At 60.0% G+C, this 22,630-nt stretch overlaps 1 protein-coding gene across 2 annotated transcripts; it reads right to left on the bottom strand.

Moving 5' to 3' along the window:
- Nucleotides 1-312: 312 nt before the first annotated feature.
- On the bottom strand, nucleotides 313-21,623 carry HSPA12B (heat shock protein family A (Hsp70) member 12B). Of its 2 annotated transcripts, none has more exons than XM_055132377.1 (13): nucleotides 21,559-21,623; nucleotides 16,550-16,609; nucleotides 15,028-15,125; nucleotides 13,437-13,561; nucleotides 9,671-9,857; nucleotides 8,892-8,996; nucleotides 8,469-8,585; nucleotides 5,993-6,167; nucleotides 4,539-4,625; nucleotides 4,075-4,179; nucleotides 3,713-3,971; nucleotides 2,240-2,343; nucleotides 313-1,677 (listed from the first exon to the last, which is right to left on the bottom strand). In XM_055132377.1, exons 2-13 carry the CDS (start codon nucleotides 16,590-16,592, stop codon nucleotides 1,022-1,024), a joined length of 2,061 nt encoding a protein of 686 aa, XP_054988352.1. In that variant the 5' UTR covers nucleotides 16,593-16,609; nucleotides 21,559-21,623; the 3' UTR covers nucleotides 313-1,021. The 2 variants fall into 2 exon arrangements, with proteins under 2 accessions (XP_054988352.1, XP_054988351.1); XM_055132376.1 differs by lacking the exon at nucleotides 21,559-21,623 and adding an exon at nucleotides 21,270-21,385.
- Nucleotides 21,624-22,630: the final 1,007 nt, after the last annotated feature.

The raw sequence follows: 22,630 nt of genomic DNA, 5'->3' as shown, positions 1-22,630 counted from the left end.
AGTGGCACCAGGCCTGGGATTGCTGTCAGCAGAGTCTGGGTGTGGTGGGGCCTGATATCAGCCCCAGTGCTGGCCTCGCCGGGGAGTTCTGTTTCGCGGGGGCTTGGTTTGGAGACCACTGGGGCCCTAGGGGTCAGTTCGCAGACCCACCTGCACAACTGATTTCTGGGCCACACTCCACTGCGCCCAGACACACCCTGCAATGCCGGGTGGCGGGGACCGAACCAGGGGCTTGCACGTTGCACTCCAGCCCTTCCACTGGCCCCGTTGGTCCCCACTGGTGAGGTGCTAGCAGGTGAAGGCTCACCGTGGGCATGTGTAAATGTTTGCTTTATTGTCCTTGAGGGCCCTCGGGCTGGTGGCACTCTGTCTGGGGGGTGGGGTAGGGTGGGCATCCCCACTGCCCTCTGGCTGCAGCAGGGTGGAAGTCAGCCCTTGTCACTCTGCGGTGGGGCCTCCCGGGTGGCCTCCTTTGTCCTGAAGGGAAGTAGCCCCCTCCGGCAATGTTCCTTCCACGTGGGCCTTTGCCCCCACTGCCCCTTGCAGGATGGGCGCCATGTGGGGGAGTGGGAGGGCATGGCGCCTGGCCTCTGTTGCTGCTTGCAGCCATTTCCCGGCACCCCCCAGGCCCGCTCTGCCTCCCTCCGCCCCTCCCTGAAGCCCACCCCTCCCCGTGTGAGGCGAGGGCTTGCCCTTCTGATGCATTCTGCTGGGCCTGAGGGTGACGGGCTCCCTGCGAGTGCACCCACAAACTTCATCGTCCCCTTTACTTGTTGGGGTGGGCACACCCAGACATGCCCTGGCTCTGCACTCAGGAGTCACCCCTAAGCTGTGCTTGGGGGACCATATGGGGTCCAGGTGCAAGGCAAGCCCCCCACCCTCAGCTCTACCTCTCAGCGTCTCCTTGACCTCGGTCCTTGGCCGGGCGGCGACCGTCTCCCGAGACCCCGAGCCCGATTGCGGACGCTGGGGACCCCCGCCCCCGGGCGCGGGGAGGGCCCGGCAGGGCTCCCGGGCCGCCTCAGTGGGAAAGGAAGTCGATGGCGGCGCGCACGGAGCGGTTGGTGCTGACGTCCACGGCGGTGACCTTGATCTCCGTGTCCCCGAACTGCATGGCGGCGCGGATCTCGCGGCGCGCGGGGGGCGCGGCCGCGCCGTCGGGGGCGCCGGGCGCGGGCTCCAGCTCGAGGCTGAGCGCGCCGCACTTGCGCACGCCGGGGTCGGTGATGAAGCGCGCGTCCTCGGCGGCGCAGCAGTACAGGTTGATGAGCACGCGCCGCTGGCCCGGCCGCGCGGGGCAGTAGCTGCGCCGCACCTCCTCGCCCAGCGCCACCGACTGCTCGGCGGCCACGAAGCGCTCGAAGACGTCGGTGCACCAGCGGCGGCCGTCGCGCACCAGCAGCTTGTCGGGCGGGTGGCGGCCCGCCACGAAGCGGTTGAGCACGCCCACGCCGTAGGTGAGCGGCGAGCGGCGCACGCGCACCACGCCCGGGTCCTGCCCGAAGAGCACGGCGCCCTTGAGGATGGTCAGCCCCACGTCGTGCGGGACCACCACGCGCAGGCCTCGCGGGCCCAGCGCCGAGTGCACCGCGTGCTGCAGCACCGCCGACTCGGCGAAGCCGCCCACCAGGAACAGCAGCTTCACGCCCTGCACCTCGGGCTTCGCCAGCAGCGCCTCTGCGGGAGCAGGGGGGAGGCGGGGGGTCAGGGGCGAGCGCCCGTCGCTCGGGTCACCCGCTCTTCCTCTCCTGACCGGCCCCGCCCCGTGACCGGACACTGATCGCGGGTTCTGCCTAGCGCTCTCCGTCCACGAGGGCCAGCCTGCTGTGGGCAAGGTGCTGTGCTCATTACTCCTGGCTCTCTGCTCGGGAGTGATCCCTGGCGGTGCTCAGGCGCCTGGTTTTCCTTAGGTGGCGCCAGGAAAACCAGGGTCAGCAGCATGCAAGGCACGTGACTTACCTGTTTCCATGCCCTGCTGCTGCTGCCTGCTCTTTAATCCCTGTGAGATAGCCGTTGCTGTCACCCCACTTTATGAACAGGGAAATTGAGGCGCCAGAGGGAGGCTCCTGAACTGGCTACCTGATGCCCTCACCACCCTGCCTCTCCCGGGAGTTCCAGAACGCTGGCATGCCTTTCAGGAAGGGACCGCGTGAGGGCGTTTGGGCCCCGTTCAACAGGGGAGTCGTTCCGCATGGTGTGGCTGCGGGCTGGAGAGTGGAGAATGAAGCGAGAGGCTCACCTATGTGCTGGATGATCCCGCTGACTGTGGGCTGGAAGAGCTCGTTCATGGCCTCGCAGGACATCCTGAGCATCCCCTGGGAGGACCACTTCACGAAGTTCACACTGGGGGGGGGGCAGAAGGGACCAGGGACTTGGGGGTCAGGGTCTGCCACTGTGCCTGGGCTCTGACTGCCACCTCTTGGCATCCCCTTCCCGCTCTGTGAGGGCTTTAGTCTGCTCCTGTTCCAAGCATGAGGAACAAGTCTCCTTTTGTCTGCGGCAAAAGAGCCAAGAGCATTGAGTTGTGTGTGTGTAGTTGTGTGTGTGTGTGTGTGTGTAGACTGTGTGTAGAGTATGGAGTGTGTATGGAGTATGGAGAAAGTATGTGTGTGTATTTGTGTGGCATATGTGTGGTGTGTGGTGTATAGAGTGTGTGTGGAGTAGGGAGTATGTGGAGTAGGGAGCACGTGTAGAGTAGGGAGTGTGTTGTAGAGTATGGAACATGTGTGGAACATGTATGGTGCGTGTGTAGAGTATATGAGCATGTGTGCAGTGTATGGAGTATATGAGTATGTATGGAGCATGTGTGGAGTGTATGGAGTATACAGTGTATGGAGCGTGTGAGGAGTGTTTGGAGTATATGAGTGCGTGGAGCATGTATGGTGCGTGTGTAGAGTGTGGAGTAAGCATATGTGGAATGTGTATGGAGTGTGTGTGGAGTATATGGAGTATATAAGCATGTATGGAGCATGTATAGAGTGTGTGGAGTGTATAGAGTATATGAGTGTATGGAGTATTATGGAGTATATGAGCGTGTATGGAGTGTATGAAGTATATGAGTGTGTGGAGCATGCATGGAGTGTGTGTGGAGTATATAGAGTATATAAGCATGTGTGGAGTGTGTGTGGAGAGCATGGAGTATATGTGCATGTGTGGCATGTGTATGGAGTGTGTGTGGAGAGCATGGAGTATATGCGCATGTGTGGTTTGTGTGTGGCGCGTGTATGGAGCATATGAGGAGAGCATGGAGCATATGCGCGTGTGTGGCGCGTGTACGGAGCATATGAGGAGAGCATGGAGCATATGCGCGTGTGTGGCGCGTGTACGGAGCATATGAGGAGAGCATGGAGCATATGCGTGTGAGTGGCGCGTGTACGGAGCATATGAGGAGAGCATGGAGCATATGCGCGTGTGTGGCGCGTGTACGGAGCATATGAGGAGAGCATGGAGCATATGCGCGTGTGTGGCGCGTGTACGGAGCATATGAGGAGAGCATGGAGCATATGCGCGTGTGTGGCGCGTGTACGGAGCGTGCGAGGAGAGCATGGAGCATATGCGTGTGAGTGGCGCGTGCGAGGAGAGCACGGAGCACAGGCGCGTGTGTGGAGAGTGTGGCACGTGTACGGAGCGTGCGAGGAGAGCACGGAGCACCGGCGCGTGTGGCGCGTGCACGCGTGGAGAGCGCGTGCGCGCGGCCCGTCGCGGAGCCCACCTGCTCCTGCGCAGCGCCGTCTCCACGTTGTGGCCGCGCTGCTTGCGGTAGAAGTCGATGAAGGAGAAGGGCAGTGAGATGTTGAGCGCCCCGGTGCGGTGCGGCCCGGCCGTGCGCTTGCGGGCCTCGAAGGCGATGGTCAGATCCACCCAGGCGGCCGGCCGTTGCTTCTTGAAGGTGGTGATGAAGTCCTGGCCGAAGATGCGGCCCAGCAGCTCCTCGAAGGCCAGGTCCACGCCCACCGCGCCGTAGGGGCCGCCTGGGGGGGGCCGAGCCGAGGGAGCCGTCAGTGGCGCCGCCGCCACCAGGGGGCGCTGGCGGGACGGGCTGGCGCGGGACCCGCGCGCGGCCGGGCCACTTACCCGACGCCTTGTAGAGCTCCTTGAGGGTGCCGTGGGGCTGCTCCAGCTGGTGCACCGTCAGGTCCACCGTGCCTCCCCCGCAGTCGGCCACCATGTAGCGGTCTCCTGCGGAGCGCGGCCACACTCAGCCCCTGGCTGCTCCGGAGCCCAAGGAGGAGCTCCAGGCTTTGGACCAACCTCAGACCAGTGTGTGTCTGTGTGCGCGTGTGTGTGTGTGTGTGTGTGTGTGTGTGTGTGTGTGTGTGTGTGTGACAGAGAGAGAGAGACAGAGAGAAGGAGAGAGAGAGAGAGAGAGGTCCCAGGGGTTCTGTGCACCCAGGGGACTCAGGGTGGAATGGCCTGAAGAATGTGGCTGGGGCTGGGGCGGGGCTGGGTGGTGGATTGGTCTGTATGGGTCTGGAGCTGGTTTCCCCAATGTTCCCTTACCACCCTCACCCCATCTAGAAATATCCCCTTGTGCCCACCTGCTTGCATCTCAGCCCACAGCTCTCCGACCCCTGACTCCACCAGGAAGGTGCGGCTGTGTCGGGACCTTCGCAGCTGTTCTCGGGCTGGGGGTTGAGACAACACGACGGTGACGTTAGGTCCATCTGTCCTTCCTCCCTCCCTTCTTTGCTCCCATCTTCCCTTCCTCCCTCCCCTGCCCCTCTCCTCCCTTTCCATCTCCTTTTCTTTCCTTTGTTTTTATTTAAGCTTTGGGCTGCACCCAGAGATGCTCAAGGCGTATTCTTGGCTCTGCACTTAGGGATCACTCCTAGTGGGGTTCTGGGGACCACGTGGGGTGTTGGGGATTGAATCTGGGTTGGCGTGTGCAAAGCCAGTGCCCTACCTGCTGTATTATCACTCCGGGCCCCCTTCCCTCCTTTCTTCCCTTCTTCTCTTCCTTTCTCCTTCCTTCCTCTTTTTGTTTCTCTCTTCCCTCTAACCCCACCCCCGTCCCCGTAAGCCCCACCCCTTGGGCCACACTCAGAGATGCTCAGGGGCCAGAGCATTCAACATCTTGGCCTCAAGTTGAATGTCACTCTCCAGTGGTGCTCCAGGGACCATATGGTGCCCAGGAACAATCCCAGGCCTCCCATGTGCTCCAGCCCTCACCCCTGCAACCTCCACCCTTAACACCATTCTCCTGCCATCACCCCCAAGAACACCGGAGTCAGCCAGTGCCTCTGACACGTGCTCTCCTGACTGAAGAAGGCAGTGTTCACCGCAAGAGGGCAGGAGAGGGCAGGAGAGATAGTACAGCAGGTGAGCACCTGCTTGTGGCTCACCCAGGTGATCCCGAACATTCCATGTGGTCTGAGCACCGCCAGAGTGATCCCTGGGCATCACCAGGTGTTCCCTCCCCCACTTGAAAAAAGAGATCCAGAGAAACCCAATGGGGCAATCTCTGGTCGCCCTTTGGGGAAAATGCTACGTGCAGTAACTCACCTTCCCTTTTTTTGTTTTTGTTTTGGGGTCACAGTCTGGCAGTATTCAGGGTTTACTCCTGTCTCTGTGCTCAGGAATCACTCCTGGCATGGTGAGCTCAGGGAACCATACGGGGTGTTGGGACTGAACCCAAGGCAAGTGTCCTACCTGATATACTGTCACTGCAGCCCCAACCTTCCGAAAGGTCGACTGTCCTGCACGCAGCCAACCCACGTTCAATCCCCGGGCACCCTGTATGGTCCTCTGAGCACAGGAGTGATACCTGAGCACAGAGCCAGGAGTAAGCCCTGAGCGCCACTGGGGCTCCCGTCGGGAATGAGCGCAGACCAGCGCAGGTCAGTCCCCAGGGCAGGTGGTGTCTGTCCTCATCCCCAGGTGAGCCTTCACCCTCTGACACGTTCCTCCTAGTGCCTCCTCCCTCAGACTGCACATTGGAAACCTCTGTCTCTGTGACTCCGTACCCCTCCCAGGTGACCCCGAGGCAGCTCACCCTGGCGGAAGCTGGAGTCGATGGAGCGGCGCTCGCCCAGGTGCCTGCTGCCCGGGGCTCGGGTGCTCAGGTCCAGCAGCTGGTGCAGGCGGAGCTTCCGGCAGTACACAGAGGCGGCCTCGGGCTCCAGGGCGATGAGGAGCTGCTCTGCATTCTCTCTGGACACTAGGCCAGCCTGAGGGCGGGGTGCGGGGCGGGGCAGAGGGAGTTCTGAGGCTGCCACCCCTAAGAGGATCCCCCGAGCCAGGAAGCCCGGTCTGGTCCCCCTCCGCAGCACATCCGCGCATCCGAGCAGCATCTAGTTATTCTTTTGGCTTTGTTTGGCCACACCTGGCGATGCTCAGGGGCCACTCCTGGCCCTGCAGTCAGGAGTCACTCCTGGTGGTGCTCAGGGGACCATACGGGGAGCCGGACATTGAATCCAGGCAGGTGAATGCCTTCCCCACTGTACGATTGCCCCTAGGCCACATCGTTTAATGTGGCTCGCCAGCCACCTTGAGACCAGGCTGGGAGGGCTGTAACCCTGGCCAGGGAAGGCAGAGGTAACAGGAAGAGGCCCCAGACAGAGTGAAAACCTACAGTGCCCGCGAGCTGCCCCTCCAGCAGTCCAGCTGGGCAGAGCAGCAGGGCAAGCCCCCCTCCACAGGGGCGGGGCCCGGCCAAGAATGGGCTGGGCAGAGGGTAGAGACTGGTATAAGCTGTGTCAGGCCAGGCTGAGAGACAGGACAGGGGATTACAGCAACTTAAATGCGACTGATGCCAGTTCCATACTGCCAGGGGTGACCCTCAAGCATAGAGCCAGGAGTAGCCCCTGAGCCCCATAAGATGTGCCCCCTCCCCCCGAAACCCTCCCCCTAAAAAAGATATGTGGCATTTGATATTCTTCAGAGGCTGGAGAGATTAAGGTACTTGACTTGCATGGGGCCAAGCCCAGTTCTATCCTCAGCACTGCCAGGTGTGACACCTGAGCACAAGGCCAGGCCCGGAGTTGGCCCTGAGCATGGCTTGGTGTGGCCAAAAAACCAAAACCAACCCCTAAACAGTGTGTGCTGGGGTGCGACTCAGAGGAGATGGTGAGCAGCTCGCCTGGCTCTCTGAACACCCTCAGCTCACCAGATGGTGCCAGAAAGTGGCCATGGCCTTCCCTGTCAGGAGGACAGCATTCTACAGAAGGAGGGAGAGAAGGAAGGAAACTCTGGGGGAGATTTCAGGTAGCACGACAGACCCTTGGGGAGATAAAAAAAAAAATCCTTGGTACAGATCCTTCCCGATTGGTCCAGGGGATGTGCATGGGAAGCAATCCATGGCTGTTGGTGTCCCCAGGTCTCCGCCAGGTGGAGGATGGGGAGGGGGTGGACATAGCCACTTTCTACCCAGGTCAGCCACAGGCAGGGTGGGTATACTGACAGGAGGGCACTGGAGGGTGTTTGTTCTGGCTGGGCACAGCCTTACTTTCATCCTGATCTCTGCAGAAGGCGTGACCAGTCCACAGGAATGTGGGGGAGGGCTGAGGGTCCTGATGTCCTGAGGGTGGGTGTCCACAGGTATCCTGAGGTTCCTTTGGGGGTCCTAAGGCACCCCCTAAGGCTCGAGGAATGAGTCTTGCTTTTCGTTTGTTTTGGGGGGACTATACCTGGCTGCGTTCAGGGTTTACTCCCGGCTCTGCACTCAGGAAGTACTCCTGACAGTACCCGGGGGACCACATGGGCTGGCCTGGGTTGGCCACGTGCAAAGCAAGCACCCTGCCCGCTGCACTGCCCTGAGTCTTGCTTCAGAAGGCTCTGCCCCCTCTCTGCGCCCACCCTATGTCTCCTGGAGAACAGGTGACTAAGCTGCACCCCCTCTTTTCTTGAGACCTTGGGGTATCTATTGTGGCAGAAAGACCAGCAAACACTGATGACAATCATGTCCCTGCACAGTGTCATGGCCCTATTTCCCTCTCCCCTCTGCCTAAGAACTTCCAGGGGTCGTCCCCCACACACCCCCCTCACCGGCCCCCATCACTGCCAGTCCCTGTCGTGGCAGTTCCTGCCAAGAGCTACCAGTGGAAGTGGCTGTTTGAGTGTCCTGCCCAGTCACTGGGGCTGAGGGATGGCCAGTTAGCCCTTCTCTGGAGAACTACCCTAAAGGAGAGCCCGGAGAGGACTCCTCGTGCCCCACCACCTGTCCTGGCAGTAATCAAGGACAGACTGCGAAAGATGCACAGAAATCTGACCTCTGACCTTACCACGGCCAGTCACTGGGGACATCTCGGTAGAGCATGAGAATTCCCAACACCCCGCCCCCACCATTCCTGGACTCTGTGGTTTAGGCACCAGCTAACCTGGCCAGGATTGTGTCTACTGCCCACTAACCTCTTCCTGCAGGCCCCACATCCTCCGAATGTCCCGTGGGGAAAAGCTGGAGGGCCTATCAGACTGGCGGGATCTGTCCCCAGGCCCCCTGGGCAGCGGCCACTGCTCTAAGCACTCCTCACCAGGTAGGCGGCTTCCCGCATGAACTGCTTGGCCGGCTGTTTCCAGATGGCAGGCACCGTCAACACCCAGCGCACCGTGTCCCTCTCTGCCAGCGATGGGCACTGCTCGTGCAGCTCCTGGAGCAGGAGTGGGCAGGAATGGCTAGTTTGGTCTGGGGGCTGTCTTTAGCCCTCTGAAGGAATCCCTAACAGTCCCCACTCCATGCTCCACTGTACCCCCTCATCCTCCCCCACTCCGCGCTCCCCACCGCCCCCATCCCCTAAGTACAGTGATATGGGCTCTGCCAAATAGAAAAAGACCGAGCTGGAGATGACCTCTGACCTCTGACAACAATCCAGAGGAGAATGGATGGAGGTGGGCGGAGGGGATGAGCTGAGCAGAAAGGGTGTGGGGGTAGAGGGGTCTGGGTCTGCAGGGCATACCTGAAGGGCATGCTCCTTGAAGAAGCGCAGAGCATGGGCAAACACCTCCAAGGCCGGCATTTTCTTTTGGTTTACAGCCTCCAGCTGAGTTTTCAAGGACAGATCCTGGCGGGAACACAGGAAGGTTCTGCAAGAGGCCATCGCGCTGCTCCCCTTTTCTGATCTCTCTCATAAAATCACCCCATTTCCCGGGATTTCCCCTCCTAAACACAGACATCCCCAGCCTTGATAATATTCGCCAAGGACCTCCTGAGCCCCGCCCTCCTGCCAACCTCCAGCGCTAGCTCCGCCCACACCACCCTCCACGCCCCTTTGGCCGCGCCTGCCGAGCAAACTCCGCTGTAGCCCCGCCCACAAGCCTCAAACCCCGCCCCCGACACGGCCAACTCCACCTTTAGCCCCGCCCACCCCAGACAAGCCCCACGCTATCCCCGCCCAACTTCCCGACTTGGCCCTGCCCGCCCCTGCCAAGCCACGCCCTCGCCCGATCAAAATCCCACCTTAGCCCCGCCCACCGCCAACCAAGCCGCTCCCTGCTCCGCCCCAACCCAACCTCCCTCGTTGGCCCCGCCCACTAGCCCCGCCCACCACAGCCCGCCCTTGCCCAGTACCCAATACCCGCTTTAGCCCCACCCACCACAGCTACGCCCACACCGGGAGCTGTCCAGTAGCTCCGGCCCCGGCCCCTCCTCCCCCGGCCATCCTTCCGATGCCTGCCCTTTCCTCTCCTGACCCCGCCTAGCCGGCTCCCGCGGGTCGCTGGCCGGAATGGAACTCACAGTGGCGCTGTGGATCTTCATCTTGAATTTCTCGAAGTACAGCCACTCCCGAGCCTCCTCGGGGTCCAGATCGTGGTAGTAATCGCGGGCGGTGTAGCCAAAGCTGTGAAAGGCGCCCTCCGGGGTCAGGAGCAGGCAGGTGGGGGTCTTCTGGTGCGCCACGCCTGGGTCCCCGCCCTCCCATTTCCTGCGGATGGACAGGGCGGTCAGTGCTATCACTGACAACTTTTTTCCCCTTTGGGGGCGCGGACCCGGAGATCAGCTGCGTGCTTTGGGCAGGCCTATGGCTTCCCAGGCTTCAGTCTTTCCAACTGTAAAGTGGGACTAATAATAGTCCCTGAAGATGTTGCTTGGCATCAACTTAAATCTCCATGACATCCGTTCAGGGGATCCTCTCTCCTCATAAGCCTACCCCCACCCCACTCCCCTGACCATTCTTAGCGCCTGCTCTCTCCCATGAGGTATTTGCTTCCTTGGACCTCATCTCCCTGGTTCCTTAACAAGCAGCCGAGGCCATCAACTGCCTGGGTGGTCTCTTCCCCCACCCAGCTCCTTCCAGCCTCTTCCCAAGTATTCCTATCTGACCACCTCGGCAGCTACACTCCAATCCACTGCACCTCTGGCAGGCCCCCCAAATCTGAGTATCCAAGCCTCCCTATCCATAGGCACCGTTGGGACCCCTCCCCAAGTACTCGCCCAGTTCAATGGCCTGGCAAATCCTTCCCCTTCTCTGTTGCTTCCCTGACACTCGAGGCCAAGCTCTCCACCCTGTGGGGGCAGGAACTGGGGCTCCAGACAGAGGAACAGCATGTGCAAAAGCTCCGTGGAATGGACGAGCGGGGAGGACTCACTGTAGGTTGGCTCCGAGTGCAGCGAGAGAAAACACAGGAATTTAACATCAGATAAGGAGGCGCCTCAAAGGCCCTGTCTGAATTCTGTCTTTTAAGTGTAGACTGAAGAGGCAGAGCCACGTTTGCCTTTACAAAGGTTCCTGTGCCACCCCCACCCACCCACCCTTACGCACACTCTCCCAGCACACACACACACAGCAAAGCCAGAGCAAAGGCCTGGAGAGGATGATGAAGAAGGAAAAAGCGGGTGGAAGATATCCTAGCTGTCTTGGACAGTGGTGAGGGCTGATCTTAGGTGTGATGGTTGTGGAGATCTCTGAATTTTCTTTTTTCTTTTCTTTTTTTTTTTTTGAGGGATATGCCCTGCAGTGCTCGAGACTTACCCCTGGCTCTGTACTCAGGGATTACTCCTGGCAGTGCTCAGGGGATTTGCCGTGTGCAAGGCAGGGGCCTTACTCCTGTACTATCTCTCTGGTCCACGATCCAGAGATATTAAGGGTGGCTGGAAGGCAGGGCTTAGGAGGAGGTCAGAGTGTCCCCAGTTATATGCTGGACTATCACCTCCACACAAGACAGAGACAGTGTCACTTTATGTGTCCTGACACGGGATCCAGCATGGGTGGGTGTTGACAAAGGACACTTCCAGCTGCTTCCTGAGGCTTGGAAGTGCCCGGATGGATGAGAAGAGAGCAGAGGAAAAACAGACCAAGCTCATGCAGGTGGAACCGCTAGTATTTTGGGAGTGACCTTTCTTTGTGTGTGCGTGTCTTTTGGGGTCACACCCGGCGATGCTCAGGGGTCACTCCTGGTTCTGTACTCAGGAATCACTCCTGGCGGTGCTTGGGGGACCTTAAGGGATGCTGAGGGGCAAACACGGGTCAGCTGCATGCAAGGAAAATGTCTTACTCCTCATACTATCTCTCTAGCCCACACAGGGACCCTTCCATCTCTCCATCCATACACCCTCCCAGGCCCAGAGAAGTTCCCTGCCCCCTACTCTCAATTTGGGTTGGGAGCTTTGGGGGTCTTCTATATCTCCACCTCTTACTGCAGTCCCTTAGATATACTCAGAGAGGGGCTAGAGCGATAGCACAGCAGAGAGGGCGTTTGCCTTGCATGCAGCCGACCTGGGTTGGATCCCTGGCATCCCATATGGTCCCCTGAGCACTGCCAGGACTAATTCCTGAGTGCAGAGCCAGGAGTAACCCCTGAGCATCGCTGGGTGTGACCCCAAAAGCCCCCCCAAAAAAGATATACTCAGAGAGTCAGAGTGATAAGGCAGAGTCGGGGGTTGGGGGGCGTCAAACAAATGTACCATTTGTACAGAACTCCTGGGGCCAGGAGATACTAAAGCAGCTCTACTTGGGTTCCAGTACTGGTACCACATGGTCCTCTGACCATCCTCGGGTGCAGCCCAGAAGGCCCCCAACACCATCAGGGTGGTCTGGGACCACCACAGGGTCTGGGCAGCATCGAATCCTTGGGCTCTTGCACTGACCACTAGCCCGGTTGGCTATCTAAGCACCATTTGAGATTCCCCCCCTCCAAAAAAAAAAAAACACCTAATTAAACAAAACTCAGAAACATCTGAATGGGATTTTTTCAAACATTTCCTCTGAAAGGTCAGGTGACTTGTCCAAGCAATGAACCCTCTGGGCCTTCCGTTTTTGGGTTGTTTTTTTGTTTGTTTGTTTTTGAGATGTTGGATCTTGGGATCGACCCCTTAGAAGCCCTAGCACAAATTTTTAAAGAAGGTCATTCAATTTTGAATAATACACACAAGAATTTGCATTGTGTAAGAGTGGAAAATTAGAAGACAGATAAAACCCTGAACTACAGGCAGTGGGACTGACACGCCAGTGTAGCTGCACCGTGTACTCTGACGTGGCTGTTCAAAGGGGTGACACGGTACAGTGACCAAATAAGGCAAGATGGATATCCCACTTTCATTTAAAAAAATAGATGTATGTGTTTATGTATAAGTCCAGGAAGAGATTTATGCATTTTACTATGTCTTTTGTTTTTTGTTTGTTTTGCAGTGCTCAGGGGTTACTCCTGGCACTACACTCAGGAATCACTCCTGGCAGTGCTCAGAGGACCATATGGGATGCTAGGGATTGAACTTGGGCTGGTCACATGCAAGGCAAGTGCCTTACCCACTGCACCATCTCTCCAGCACCGCACTTTACTAATTCTTTGTTTTTGTTTTGGACCTCATCAAGGAATGCTCATGGGTCCATGCGGTGGACCATGGGTTCAGGCCTGGCCTCCTGCACCCTTTGAGCCGTCTCTCTGACCTCTCTGTTACATTTTCTTTCTTTCTTTTTTTTTTGCTTTTTGGGTCACACCTGGTGATTCACAGGGGTTACTCCTGGCTCATGCACTTAGGAATCACTCCTGGCGGTGCTCAGGGGACCATATGGGATGCTGGGAATCGAACCCGGGTCGACCATGTGCAAGGCAAACACCCTACCCGCTGTGCTATTGCTCCAGCCCCCTCTGTTACATTTTCAATAAAAATTAAAAGGCAAGCCCAAGGCCAGGGGGCAGCTCAGAGGACTAAGACTCAAACTTCCCATGCAAGGGGCCTGGGTTTGATCCCTGGCATCACATGGTCTCTGGTGTGTCACTGGAGTGACCCCTAAGAACCAAGCTAGCTGGGAGTAGTTACTGAACACTGCCAGGTATGACCCTTCACACACACACACACACACACACACACACACACACACACACACAAAACCTAGAAAAAAAATTCCATTTCTCAGGCAGCTGCTCCGATTAAGGCAGGGGCCCTGGCCTGCGACAGGAGACCCGAGGCGGGGGTGAAAGCAGCTGTGAGGAGACCATATTTCTGGGAACTGCCCATCCCAGAGTACGTGGACCCTCCAAATTCCCAGCTTGGCTGTCCTCACCTCATCATGTGGATGGCCTCTGGGTCACTGGCGAAGCTGAAAGCATAGCCACTGGACGTAGTGCCGAAATCGATGGCCACCACCACGGAGAAGGGGGCTGGCTGAGGAGACCGGGTCTCGGGCTTCTGCGAGGGCAAGGTTCAGAGTCAGGGACAGTGTCCAGGGCCAGGCTGACCACACGGGGCCCCTCTGCTTCCCGGCTGGGGCTCAGAGCAGCCTAACCCAGAGTTCCTGCCTGGGTGTCCTCCTTCGCTCCCAGGCTGAGCCCTGGAGACCACAGGTGGCCCCTTGTGGTTTGGGGCTCACGCCTCTGTCCCCACCCCATCCCTCGCCCTCTGAGTTGGAGTTCCTGGTGCTTGGCTGCCCTGGGAGCACACAGGCCTGTGTCCAGGTGGCTCTGAGGTCCCAGGGACCCGAGCAGCTCCAGCCAACTTTTCTTTTTGATTTTTGGGCCACACCCAGAGGGACTCAGGGTGGCTCCTGGCTCTGTGCTCAGGGCTCACTCCTGGTGGGGCTCAAGGGACCATATGGGGTGCTAAGGGTTGAACCTGGGTGGCCACATACAAGGCCAACGCCCTGTCCACTGTTCTACCCCTCCAGCCCCTCTGTCCACCTTAGGGGCTGAGAGGAGAGACCCAGGCACATGCCCAGAGAGGTCCCTGCCTCCGCTAGGCCAGGCCTAGAACCCTGGGGACAAAGCTGGGTCACCGGGCTGAGGCCATCCTGGTGGGGCGAACCAGGGAAGTGGGGGAGGTTCTGTCCTCCCCCCATCCCCCGCCCCCGGCTCAGTGAGTGTTTCCGAACAACTTTGGAGCAACCTGAGGTCTCCTTCCCAGAGAGGCCTGGGCCAAAAGAGGGGCTGCGGCGGTGGCTGGGGGGTGCCATTGGAGGACAGAAACTCCCCCTCCCCACCAGAGGCTGCATGCAGAAGGCCCAGTACCAAACCTCAGGGGTCCCAGACCCCCATGTGTCACTACGGGTGTTGACCTACCCCGTGTGCCACCCCCGGGCCCCGGCCACCAAAGGACACCCGCCAGTAGTCATTCCTGGAGGGGCTGTTGGGGCTCTTTAGAACTTTCACCAGACAATATGAAATATACTATTCCGGTTGTGTTTTGGGACAGGGCTTGGGGCTTGGGATGGAAACATCCTGAATTTGGTGGTGGGACGGGTAATGGGGGTGGGATTGGTGTTTGAATTTTGAAGGCAATCAAACACTGTGAACTAACTTACGAAATTAAAAAAATTTTAAAAAAGTAATGTGGACTTCATGCCCAATTCAATCAATCAGCTTAATCAGTGGCTGAATAAGTGGCAGTACTTCTACATTTAAAAAAAATCATGAGTGAATTTATCTAAATGTGTCTTTTTATTATAATTTAGGTAACATGTTTATAATCGTGTAAAAGTTTATGGCATTGATGTATAAATTCACTGAACCTTCATCACCACCACAAAAAAAAAAAAAGAGCTCAGCATGACTTCAGGCTGAAGGTTCTGGAAGGCAGAGGCTGAGGCCTGTGGAGACTCCTCCTCCCTCCCCACCCCTGCATGCCACCCAGACCTCCCCCCCAACCCCAGCCCTACTCACAGGAGACTGAGAAGGTGTGAGGGGGGCAATGCCACAGCTTTCCTGGGTCCTGGGGGAGCCGGGTGGGCTGGGGATGGGGGAGCGATCTGGACTGGAGCCTGGAAAAACGGGACAAGCCACTGTGGCACCTGGGGCTGGAAAAGGGCCCCCCCACACCTGGTTTGGGGAAGGCTCCTCGGCCTCACTGGGGGGAAAGAGGGAGTGGGAGGGGCGGGGCAGGAGGGGAGGAGAGGGAGGTGGTGTGGAGGTCTGTCACCACTTAGAGGTGACCTCCAGGGTGAGGCTTGGCGCACCTGGGGACTCACTCTTCTGTCCGCCCCCTCCACCCCCGCGGGTGGGAGACATGGGCAAGACAGATGGCTGGAGGGGGCCTGGGGAAGGAGCAGGAGGGGGGTGGGGCTGCACCCCTCCCCTGCACCCTCCAACCACCCTCCACATGGTTCTAATTAATCAGAACCTGAGCGAGCCCCCTCCCTCCCCACAGGGGCCACAGGCAGGCCCAGCTGTGGCCTGGGCAGGATCAAGAGGCTGGGGGGGGGGGGAAGCCCGGGCGAGTCCAGCCCTGAGCTGGGGGGCGTGGGCACCCTGCGGCCATGGAGCTGGGGTGGGGTGGGGTGGGGGGAGGTAGTGACGGTGGAGGCCTTAGGGCGCCTCGCTAAGGCCTGGGGCTCCGCCTCGTGCAGAGTGGGGGCTGAACGGCCCCCTGAGGGCCAAGGGCAGTCAGGCCCGGCCAGGACCCTGCTGGGCTGCCCCCGAGCAGGACCCCATCCTCCCTGGCCACGGGCTGCCCTGGGAACCTGCGTGAGGAGCGGGGGCGGGAGAGGCCCCGCCCCAGTCGCTCTGTTCCCCCATGGCCAGTGCGGGCCTGGGCTGGCCCCCTGTTCCAGCGCGAGAGGCCAAGTGGCCGGCGGGAGCCTGGGAAGGGAGGCAGGAAGGAAGGGCCCAGCCCGCCAGGTCTTTGTGAATGGACTTCCTGAGGCGCCCCTCCTCCGCCGGCCTCCCACCCGCAGCCCCCAAAGCCCAGCCCGGCAGACCACAGGCCGGCAGGCATGCACACCGCCGCTCAGGCAGGGGCACACGGGCCTGAACACACGGTCCTGGGCACGCACACACACGTACACATGGGGGGGCTGCCAGCAGACCTGTCTGCCCCGGGACACGCACGCGCACACACACACACACACACACTATTCACATTCACACATTCATATACATACACACACAACTCACACATACACACTCGCACACACACAAATACACATGTTCACACAACTCACACTCATCCACACTTTCACAATGCTCTCACACGAGCTCACACTCACTCAACTCCTTCACATCACACACACACACCCTTGCACACACACACACTCACATGCTCATGTACTCACATACCACATACTCAGACACACTCCCCCCCATACTCACACACTCACACGCTCACATTCCCTCACTCACGGGCTTTCACTCCCAGCTCCCCTCCGTGCGGGCTGAGCAGAGGTGGGTGAGGGGGGTTGGGTCTTACCGAGGCGCAGCCCCTGCACGCTCAGCTCCGGGACAGCCAGCATCGCTGCAGGCCCTGTCGCTGTGGAGGGACAGACCGGCAGAATGGCTCTGATTGGCTCCTCTGCTTCCTCACTGAATGTTTATTTATTCTATTTATTTACTTTTGGCTCGAGTCCTTTGAAGCACCTCCCAGGCTCTGTGTTGTTTTGCTTATAAATTCTTCAATCTGTCTCTCTCGCAGCTACTTTTGAAAGAGCCTGGCCACAACACCGCCCGCGACACCAGCAGCGAGCCCTTCCTCTCAGATCTTTGGAGGCCCGTTCCCGGGTGCCTCGAAGGGAGGCTGGGAAATGTTCTCGGGGGGCCGTTCTGGGCCAGATGCTGGCGAACACCAGTGACCCCAAGAGACACTGGCCCTTGCCCCCAGGGGCTCTGCTGGGTGATCACACAAGTGAGCTGAGGTGACAGAAGATGCTGTGGAGGTCACAGCTGGATTCCAGCTGCACAGGGAGGCGCAGGCCGTGGGCCTGCAGAGAGGGGGCTGGCCCGGGCTGGGCTCTGCCGGCATGCAGGCCCTTGCTGACTGTTCTGGTTCTATGCGAAGGGCAGCAGCACATCTCAAAAGGTTTGAAGAGGGGTCAACCCTGGTTGATCCCTGGCACCTCATAGGGTCCCCTGAGACCTGCCAGGAGTGACCCCTGAAAGCAGAGCCAAATAGTAAGCCCTGAGCACCACAGGTTTGTTTGGTTTGGGTGTAGCCCAAACCAAAACCAAACTGAAAGGTTTGAAGCCAGGGGGGTAGGACAGTGGGAACAGCGCTTGCCTTTCAGGCAGCCGACCCGGGTTGCATCTTTGGCACCCTGGGTGGCCCCCTGAGACTACCAGGAGTGTCCCTTGAGCACAGAGTTGAGAGTAAGCCCTGAGCACCACCAGGTATGCCCAAACGCCCATCCCTGAGGTGGAGGTGAGGGGGGCGGTGAATCCCTGTGATACTCAATTCAGCTGACTGGGCTGGGTGGCTCAATGTGAGGAAGGGCCTGAGGATGCAGTGCTGCTTCGGACCAGGTGCCAGGGATCACTGGACCACCCTGGCAGTGGTTTGTTTCTGGGGGGTTGGGGTGCTCCAAGGTCACATCTAACTGTGCTGAGGGACTGAGGTACTGCAGGGGTCCCAGTGCATGCCGCATGCAGTCCTAACCACTGAGCTCTCTTCCCGTCTCCTGCCTAGACCCACTGTCGTGGCCTCATGGTGGTGACGGGAGCGCGGGGAGCCAGGCCTGCCTGGGGGAGTGCCAGCAGGTGGGGGGGGGCACGGCGCTGGCATCTGAGAAGTCGCCAGGATCTGGAATTGGTGTGTGAACAGTGGCTGGAGGGAGGGAAGTTTCGGGGACAGGAAGACGGGCTTTTCGCTCCAGGATGGGGGTCCGTGGTGCGGGGGCCAGGCCAGAGGCAGCTTTGGCGGCTTTGCCTTTCTCGTAGCCTCCAGACGGAGGAGTTTGTCCTGAGCACCGCGGCCCGCAGGCGGGAGGTATGGTGGCACCCCTGTCCAGTCAGGGGCCCCGGGTGGCTTCGTTAGAACCTCAAGCCCTGGTCCCACCCCAGGGATAATGTCCACAGGGTGGGCCTGGTGAGCCCCCAACAAAAGTGGGGTTTGACCAGAGCCCACTCACTCTCCGTGGCCAGGGATCCAGTCAGGGAGGAGTGTGAGCAGAGCAGCGGTGGACACCGAGGTGGACGCTCAGGCCCAGCGCCCCTCCCGCACACACACCCTTGTCCACGCCCGCCCACACAGCCCAATGCCAGGGTGGACTGAACCCCAGGCGCATCACGAAAACCCCAGGACTGTGCCCATGAGGTCTCTGGACAGGCCATTTTGCTGTCCTCTCCGAGTCCGGAAAGATGGGGCTGGCCACGGCGGGTACAGTGACACCCCGGAGCGCGAGGCCGAGGGTTTCTCCCTCTGAGAGAGTGGCTGCAGACATCAGCAGGCCACGGGGTAGAGGCCACGAGGGGAGAGCTGGTGGTCCTGTTTATCCATTGTTTGGATTCCTCTGGGGAAAAAAAATTCTTTGCGCCAGATTCTCTGCTAAGTGCTGGGGAAACACTTGACTGGGTTTTCTGGACCAAGCCTACTGTGTTATACCGGGAGGAGAAACGGTCTAAAACCGCCAGGGGAGAGAAACCCAAGAGGGGCCACTGAAGCTGGACTCCACGTTTAAGCCATGTGGCTGTCATCTCGCAGCTGCCTGGAGTGTGTCCTGGTGACTGCAGCCTCTGAGGGAGCAATATACCCAGTGTCCCGATAGGGAGATCTTGGAATCGCAATACCTCAGGCCAACTCTGTGTCTCAGTGCTCGCTCCTGTTAAATGGGTCACATGGGGAGGACCACATCTGGGGAAGGATGTGGTTGATAAAGGCAGTATGTTGTTTGCTTTTGGTTTGGGGTCACACCCAGCGTGCTCAGGAACTACTCCCAGCTCTGTGCTCAGGGTACCAAGAACTGAATCCAGGCCTCTCACATGCAGACTTTTTGCTTCAGCCAGCTGAGCTCTCCCCAGTCCCAAGGCAGCATGCAGGGCTGGTGAGAACAGATTTTTTTTCCTTCTCTCTCTCTCTCTCTCTCTTTCTCTTACCCTCCCTCCCCCCCCCCTCTCTCCCTCCCAGGGATGCTCAGGGCTTACTTCTGGCTCTACCCTCAGGGATCACCCCTGGCAGTGCCCAGTGCCCGGGGAACCATATAGGATGCCAGGGACGGAATGTGGGTTGGGCATGTGCAAAGCTAATGCTTTACTGCTGTGCTCTCACGATGGCCCCCGAGTTTTTCTCTTGATGGGAATGTTTGGTCAAACAGACACTTTTATTCTAGTCATTCAGACTTCTTTGGGGAGGGAGGAAGACCTGCTGATTCTCTGAGAGATGGAGGTAGAATGGCAGCCACAGAAACATGCAAGCCTGTCCCGTCTGTCCTGGAGAACCTCTCCCCCCGCGCCCCCCCCCCGCCCTGATCATGCATAAAACTCCCATCCCGGGGCTGGAGCGATAGCGCAGTGGGTAGGGCATTTGCCTTGCACGCGGTTTGCCTTGCACGCGGGGCCGACTCGGGTTCAATTCCCAGCATCCCATATGGTCCCCTGAGCACTGTCAGGAGTAATTCCTGAGTGCAGAGCCAAAAGTGACCCCTGTGCATCATTGGGTGTGACCCAAAAAGCAAAAAAAAAAAAAATTAAAAACAACCCAAAAAACTCCCCTCCCCAGAAACATGGAAGGAAAAGGCTAATCGTTGGGGCCCCAGGGCAAATTCACCTCCCCAAAGCTGAGCCTGATGCAGAGTCAGCAGCTGGAAATGAGGGGTGGTGGACTCCCCCCAGAGCCGACGGCTGGCGGCCACGGGTGTGTGGGTGACTAGGTGGGGCAGTGTGACCTCAGCAGAAAGCAGCTTCATTCCTGGGCCACTAGCGCATGCTAAGCGCTGGCCCGGGCCTGACCTCCAGACGGACCCTGTCCCCTCCCCGCGTCCTGACTCGCCTCTGGCCTTGGACCAGCCTCTGCTCTTTGCCTCTCGGCCCAGAGACAGGAGGGACCAAGATGGGGTGTGGTGGGATAGGGACATGAAACCATGCCCCCACTCCAGCAGGACCCCCGGCTCAAAAGCCAGGGCCTTCTGTCCTACACAGAGGGTCCTGTGGAGCTTCCTGGCCGGGGCCGGACACGAGACCCCACAGCCCAGCCCTGGCACCCAGTGGTGCTGCTGGGATTCGAGGCCCCACCTAGCCTGTCCTCCCTCTGTGCATGAGGACAAACCACCCCCCAGACCTGCTCCGTCCCTTCCCCACAGGCTGCTTTGTGGATCCCCCCAACCCCCGCCGCATCACCCCTCTCCACTGGGACCCCCATAAAATAATGCTGGCCAGTTTTCCCAGCCACGGGCTGCAGGGTCCCTCGGAAACCCCAGGCTGTCTCCGAAGGTTTTTGGGGGTGTGTGTGGGGTGTAGGGGGCTGGAGGGGGGGTGCTTCTTCCTGAGCTGGGCAGGGGGTCCCAGAAACGGGCCCACGGCCTCCCTGCCTCTAATTTTCCCTCCATACATCCTGCCCCACCCTGCAGGCCTCCTCCTGGACTGGCCGGTGCATAAACAACCTCGGCGGGGCGCCCTGCTCCTCCGGGCCAGTGAACCCCACAACTCCCTCACCTTCTGGGCTGGGGGCCACCACGTTTTAGAGCCCCCCACCCCCAGGCCCTCACACAGGCTGGCTTCACACCCATGCCACCTCCCCAGAAAGCCCAGATCCCTCCCTGGGACCCCCCAGGCTGGCCTCACACAGCGAAGACGCAGACGCAGAAGCGGGAGGTGCCCGGGTACCAGGCCAGCCCACCCGCAGCTCTAAAAGGAGTCGCCACCACACCCACTCCACGCGCCCCACTCCCCACCTCCGCGTGGGCACCGGGTGCCCCCCTCACTGGCTTCCTGCAGTCCCACGCCAGCCCCCCACCCTCCCGCAGAGGAGTCTCTGCAGCACCCCCCACTCTGCATAGCCGGGAGGGCCCCCGATGGGAAAGCACAATCGCGATACCCCCCTTCCACTGTCTCCCCGTGCACCCGCGGCGGCTGCACGGGGAGGAAAGGGACCCGCAGAGGTGTCCCCACCTCCGGCGCCCACCGGGAAGGGTGTCTTGGTGGTGGGGGGGTCTCACCCGACAGCGCCCCCTCCCGCGTGGCGCGGCCCCCCGCCCGGCACTCACCTCGGCGCCCGCGACCGCTCGGCCCTCGACGTGCGCCCGCCCCGCGCGCCCCCTCCCCCCGCCGGATGGCCGCGCGCGGCCCAGATGTGCGAGGCCGGGCGGGGCGGAGGGCGGGGAGAGGCATTCCAGACCCTCCCGCCCGCCAGGCCCGCTTCGGGGCGCAGCCCGGGGCGGCCCCGCGCCCGCCCCGCCCCCGGCGCCCGGCGCCCCCGCGGGCCCCGCACCCCTGCCCCGCACCGCGCTCCAGCCCGGGGCTCTGCGCGCGGGGCGCGCCGGGCCGGCCACTCACCGCCGCCGAGGCCCGCGCGGGGTCTTTCAGGTCTCCGGGAGCCCCCGGGCCTCCTTCCTGTCCCGCACCTGGGGACCCGGCGGGGCTGCAGCGCGGCGCCCAGGCGGCTGGTGACAGGCCCCCCACCCGGCTGTCCCCGCCCCTCCAGCCGCGCAGCCCGTTCCCCTGGCGGAGCGCCCACGGTGGGGTGGGCTTGGACCTCCGGGCTGGGCTGGGACACGGTTTCCCGTGCTGGGGGGGATGGCGTTTTTAGAGCCCCGGGGGCCCCCTTCTTTGCCTATTCCCCTCCTGGAATAGCCCCTCCTGGTCTCTGCCCACCCCAAGGGCTCCCTTGTTGGTGTCCCCTCTTAGGCTTGTCCCCTTACTGTCGTGTCAGTGCCCTGGCTCCAGAGAGCCTCCTCCCGTGAGATCAGGGTGCCCGCCCGTGCATGGCCCCAGACACTTCTGGGTGTAGTGGGTACACCCCACCCCACCCCACAGCAGCCTTCTGTGAAGGCGGGCACTGCCTGTGCAACTAAGTGTATGTGAGTTTTGTCACGTGTGCCTGCGTGTGGGAACTGTGTGCCTGTATGTGTGTGCAACTGTGCGTGAGTTTGCTTGTGTGCGGCTGTGTGTCCATGCAGTGTGTGTGTGGCTGTGTGTCTGTTGGTGCACCTGTATGTGTCTGTCTGAGTCTGCGTGTGCGTCTGTGTGTATCTGTGACTGTGTCTATGTGACTGTGTGTGTTTGTATTGTGTGTGGCTGTGTGACTATGTGTGCAGCTTCTAGGGAATTTGTGTTTCCGTGCATGTGACTGTGTGTGCAGCTGCTGGTATGTCTGTCTGCATCTCTGCATGTCCATGTGGATTCCGGGAGTGTGTCACTGGGCCGGCCCATGCGCATGTTTGGATTTGTGTGTGGGTGTGAGTCGGGTGTGATGGGGCTGGAAGCTTTTGCCTTATGTGGAGCCGAGTAAAGCCATGGAGATTCGGTGAAGCTGTCTGCCTGACAAGAACTGTCGGTGTTTGACAGGGGTGGTCTTTATATAACGGGGACTACACGAGAGAGGACAACCTCTGTGTGTGTGTGTGTG

This window comes from Sorex araneus, chromosome 3 (genome assembly GCF_027595985.1).
Source record: "Sorex araneus isolate mSorAra2 chromosome 3, mSorAra2.pri, whole genome shotgun sequence".
NCBI lineage: Eukaryota > Metazoa > Chordata > Mammalia > Eulipotyphla > Soricidae > Sorex > Sorex araneus.
Note: the sequence above shows the minus strand (reverse complement) of the source record. Positions and strands in the feature narration are given on the sequence as shown.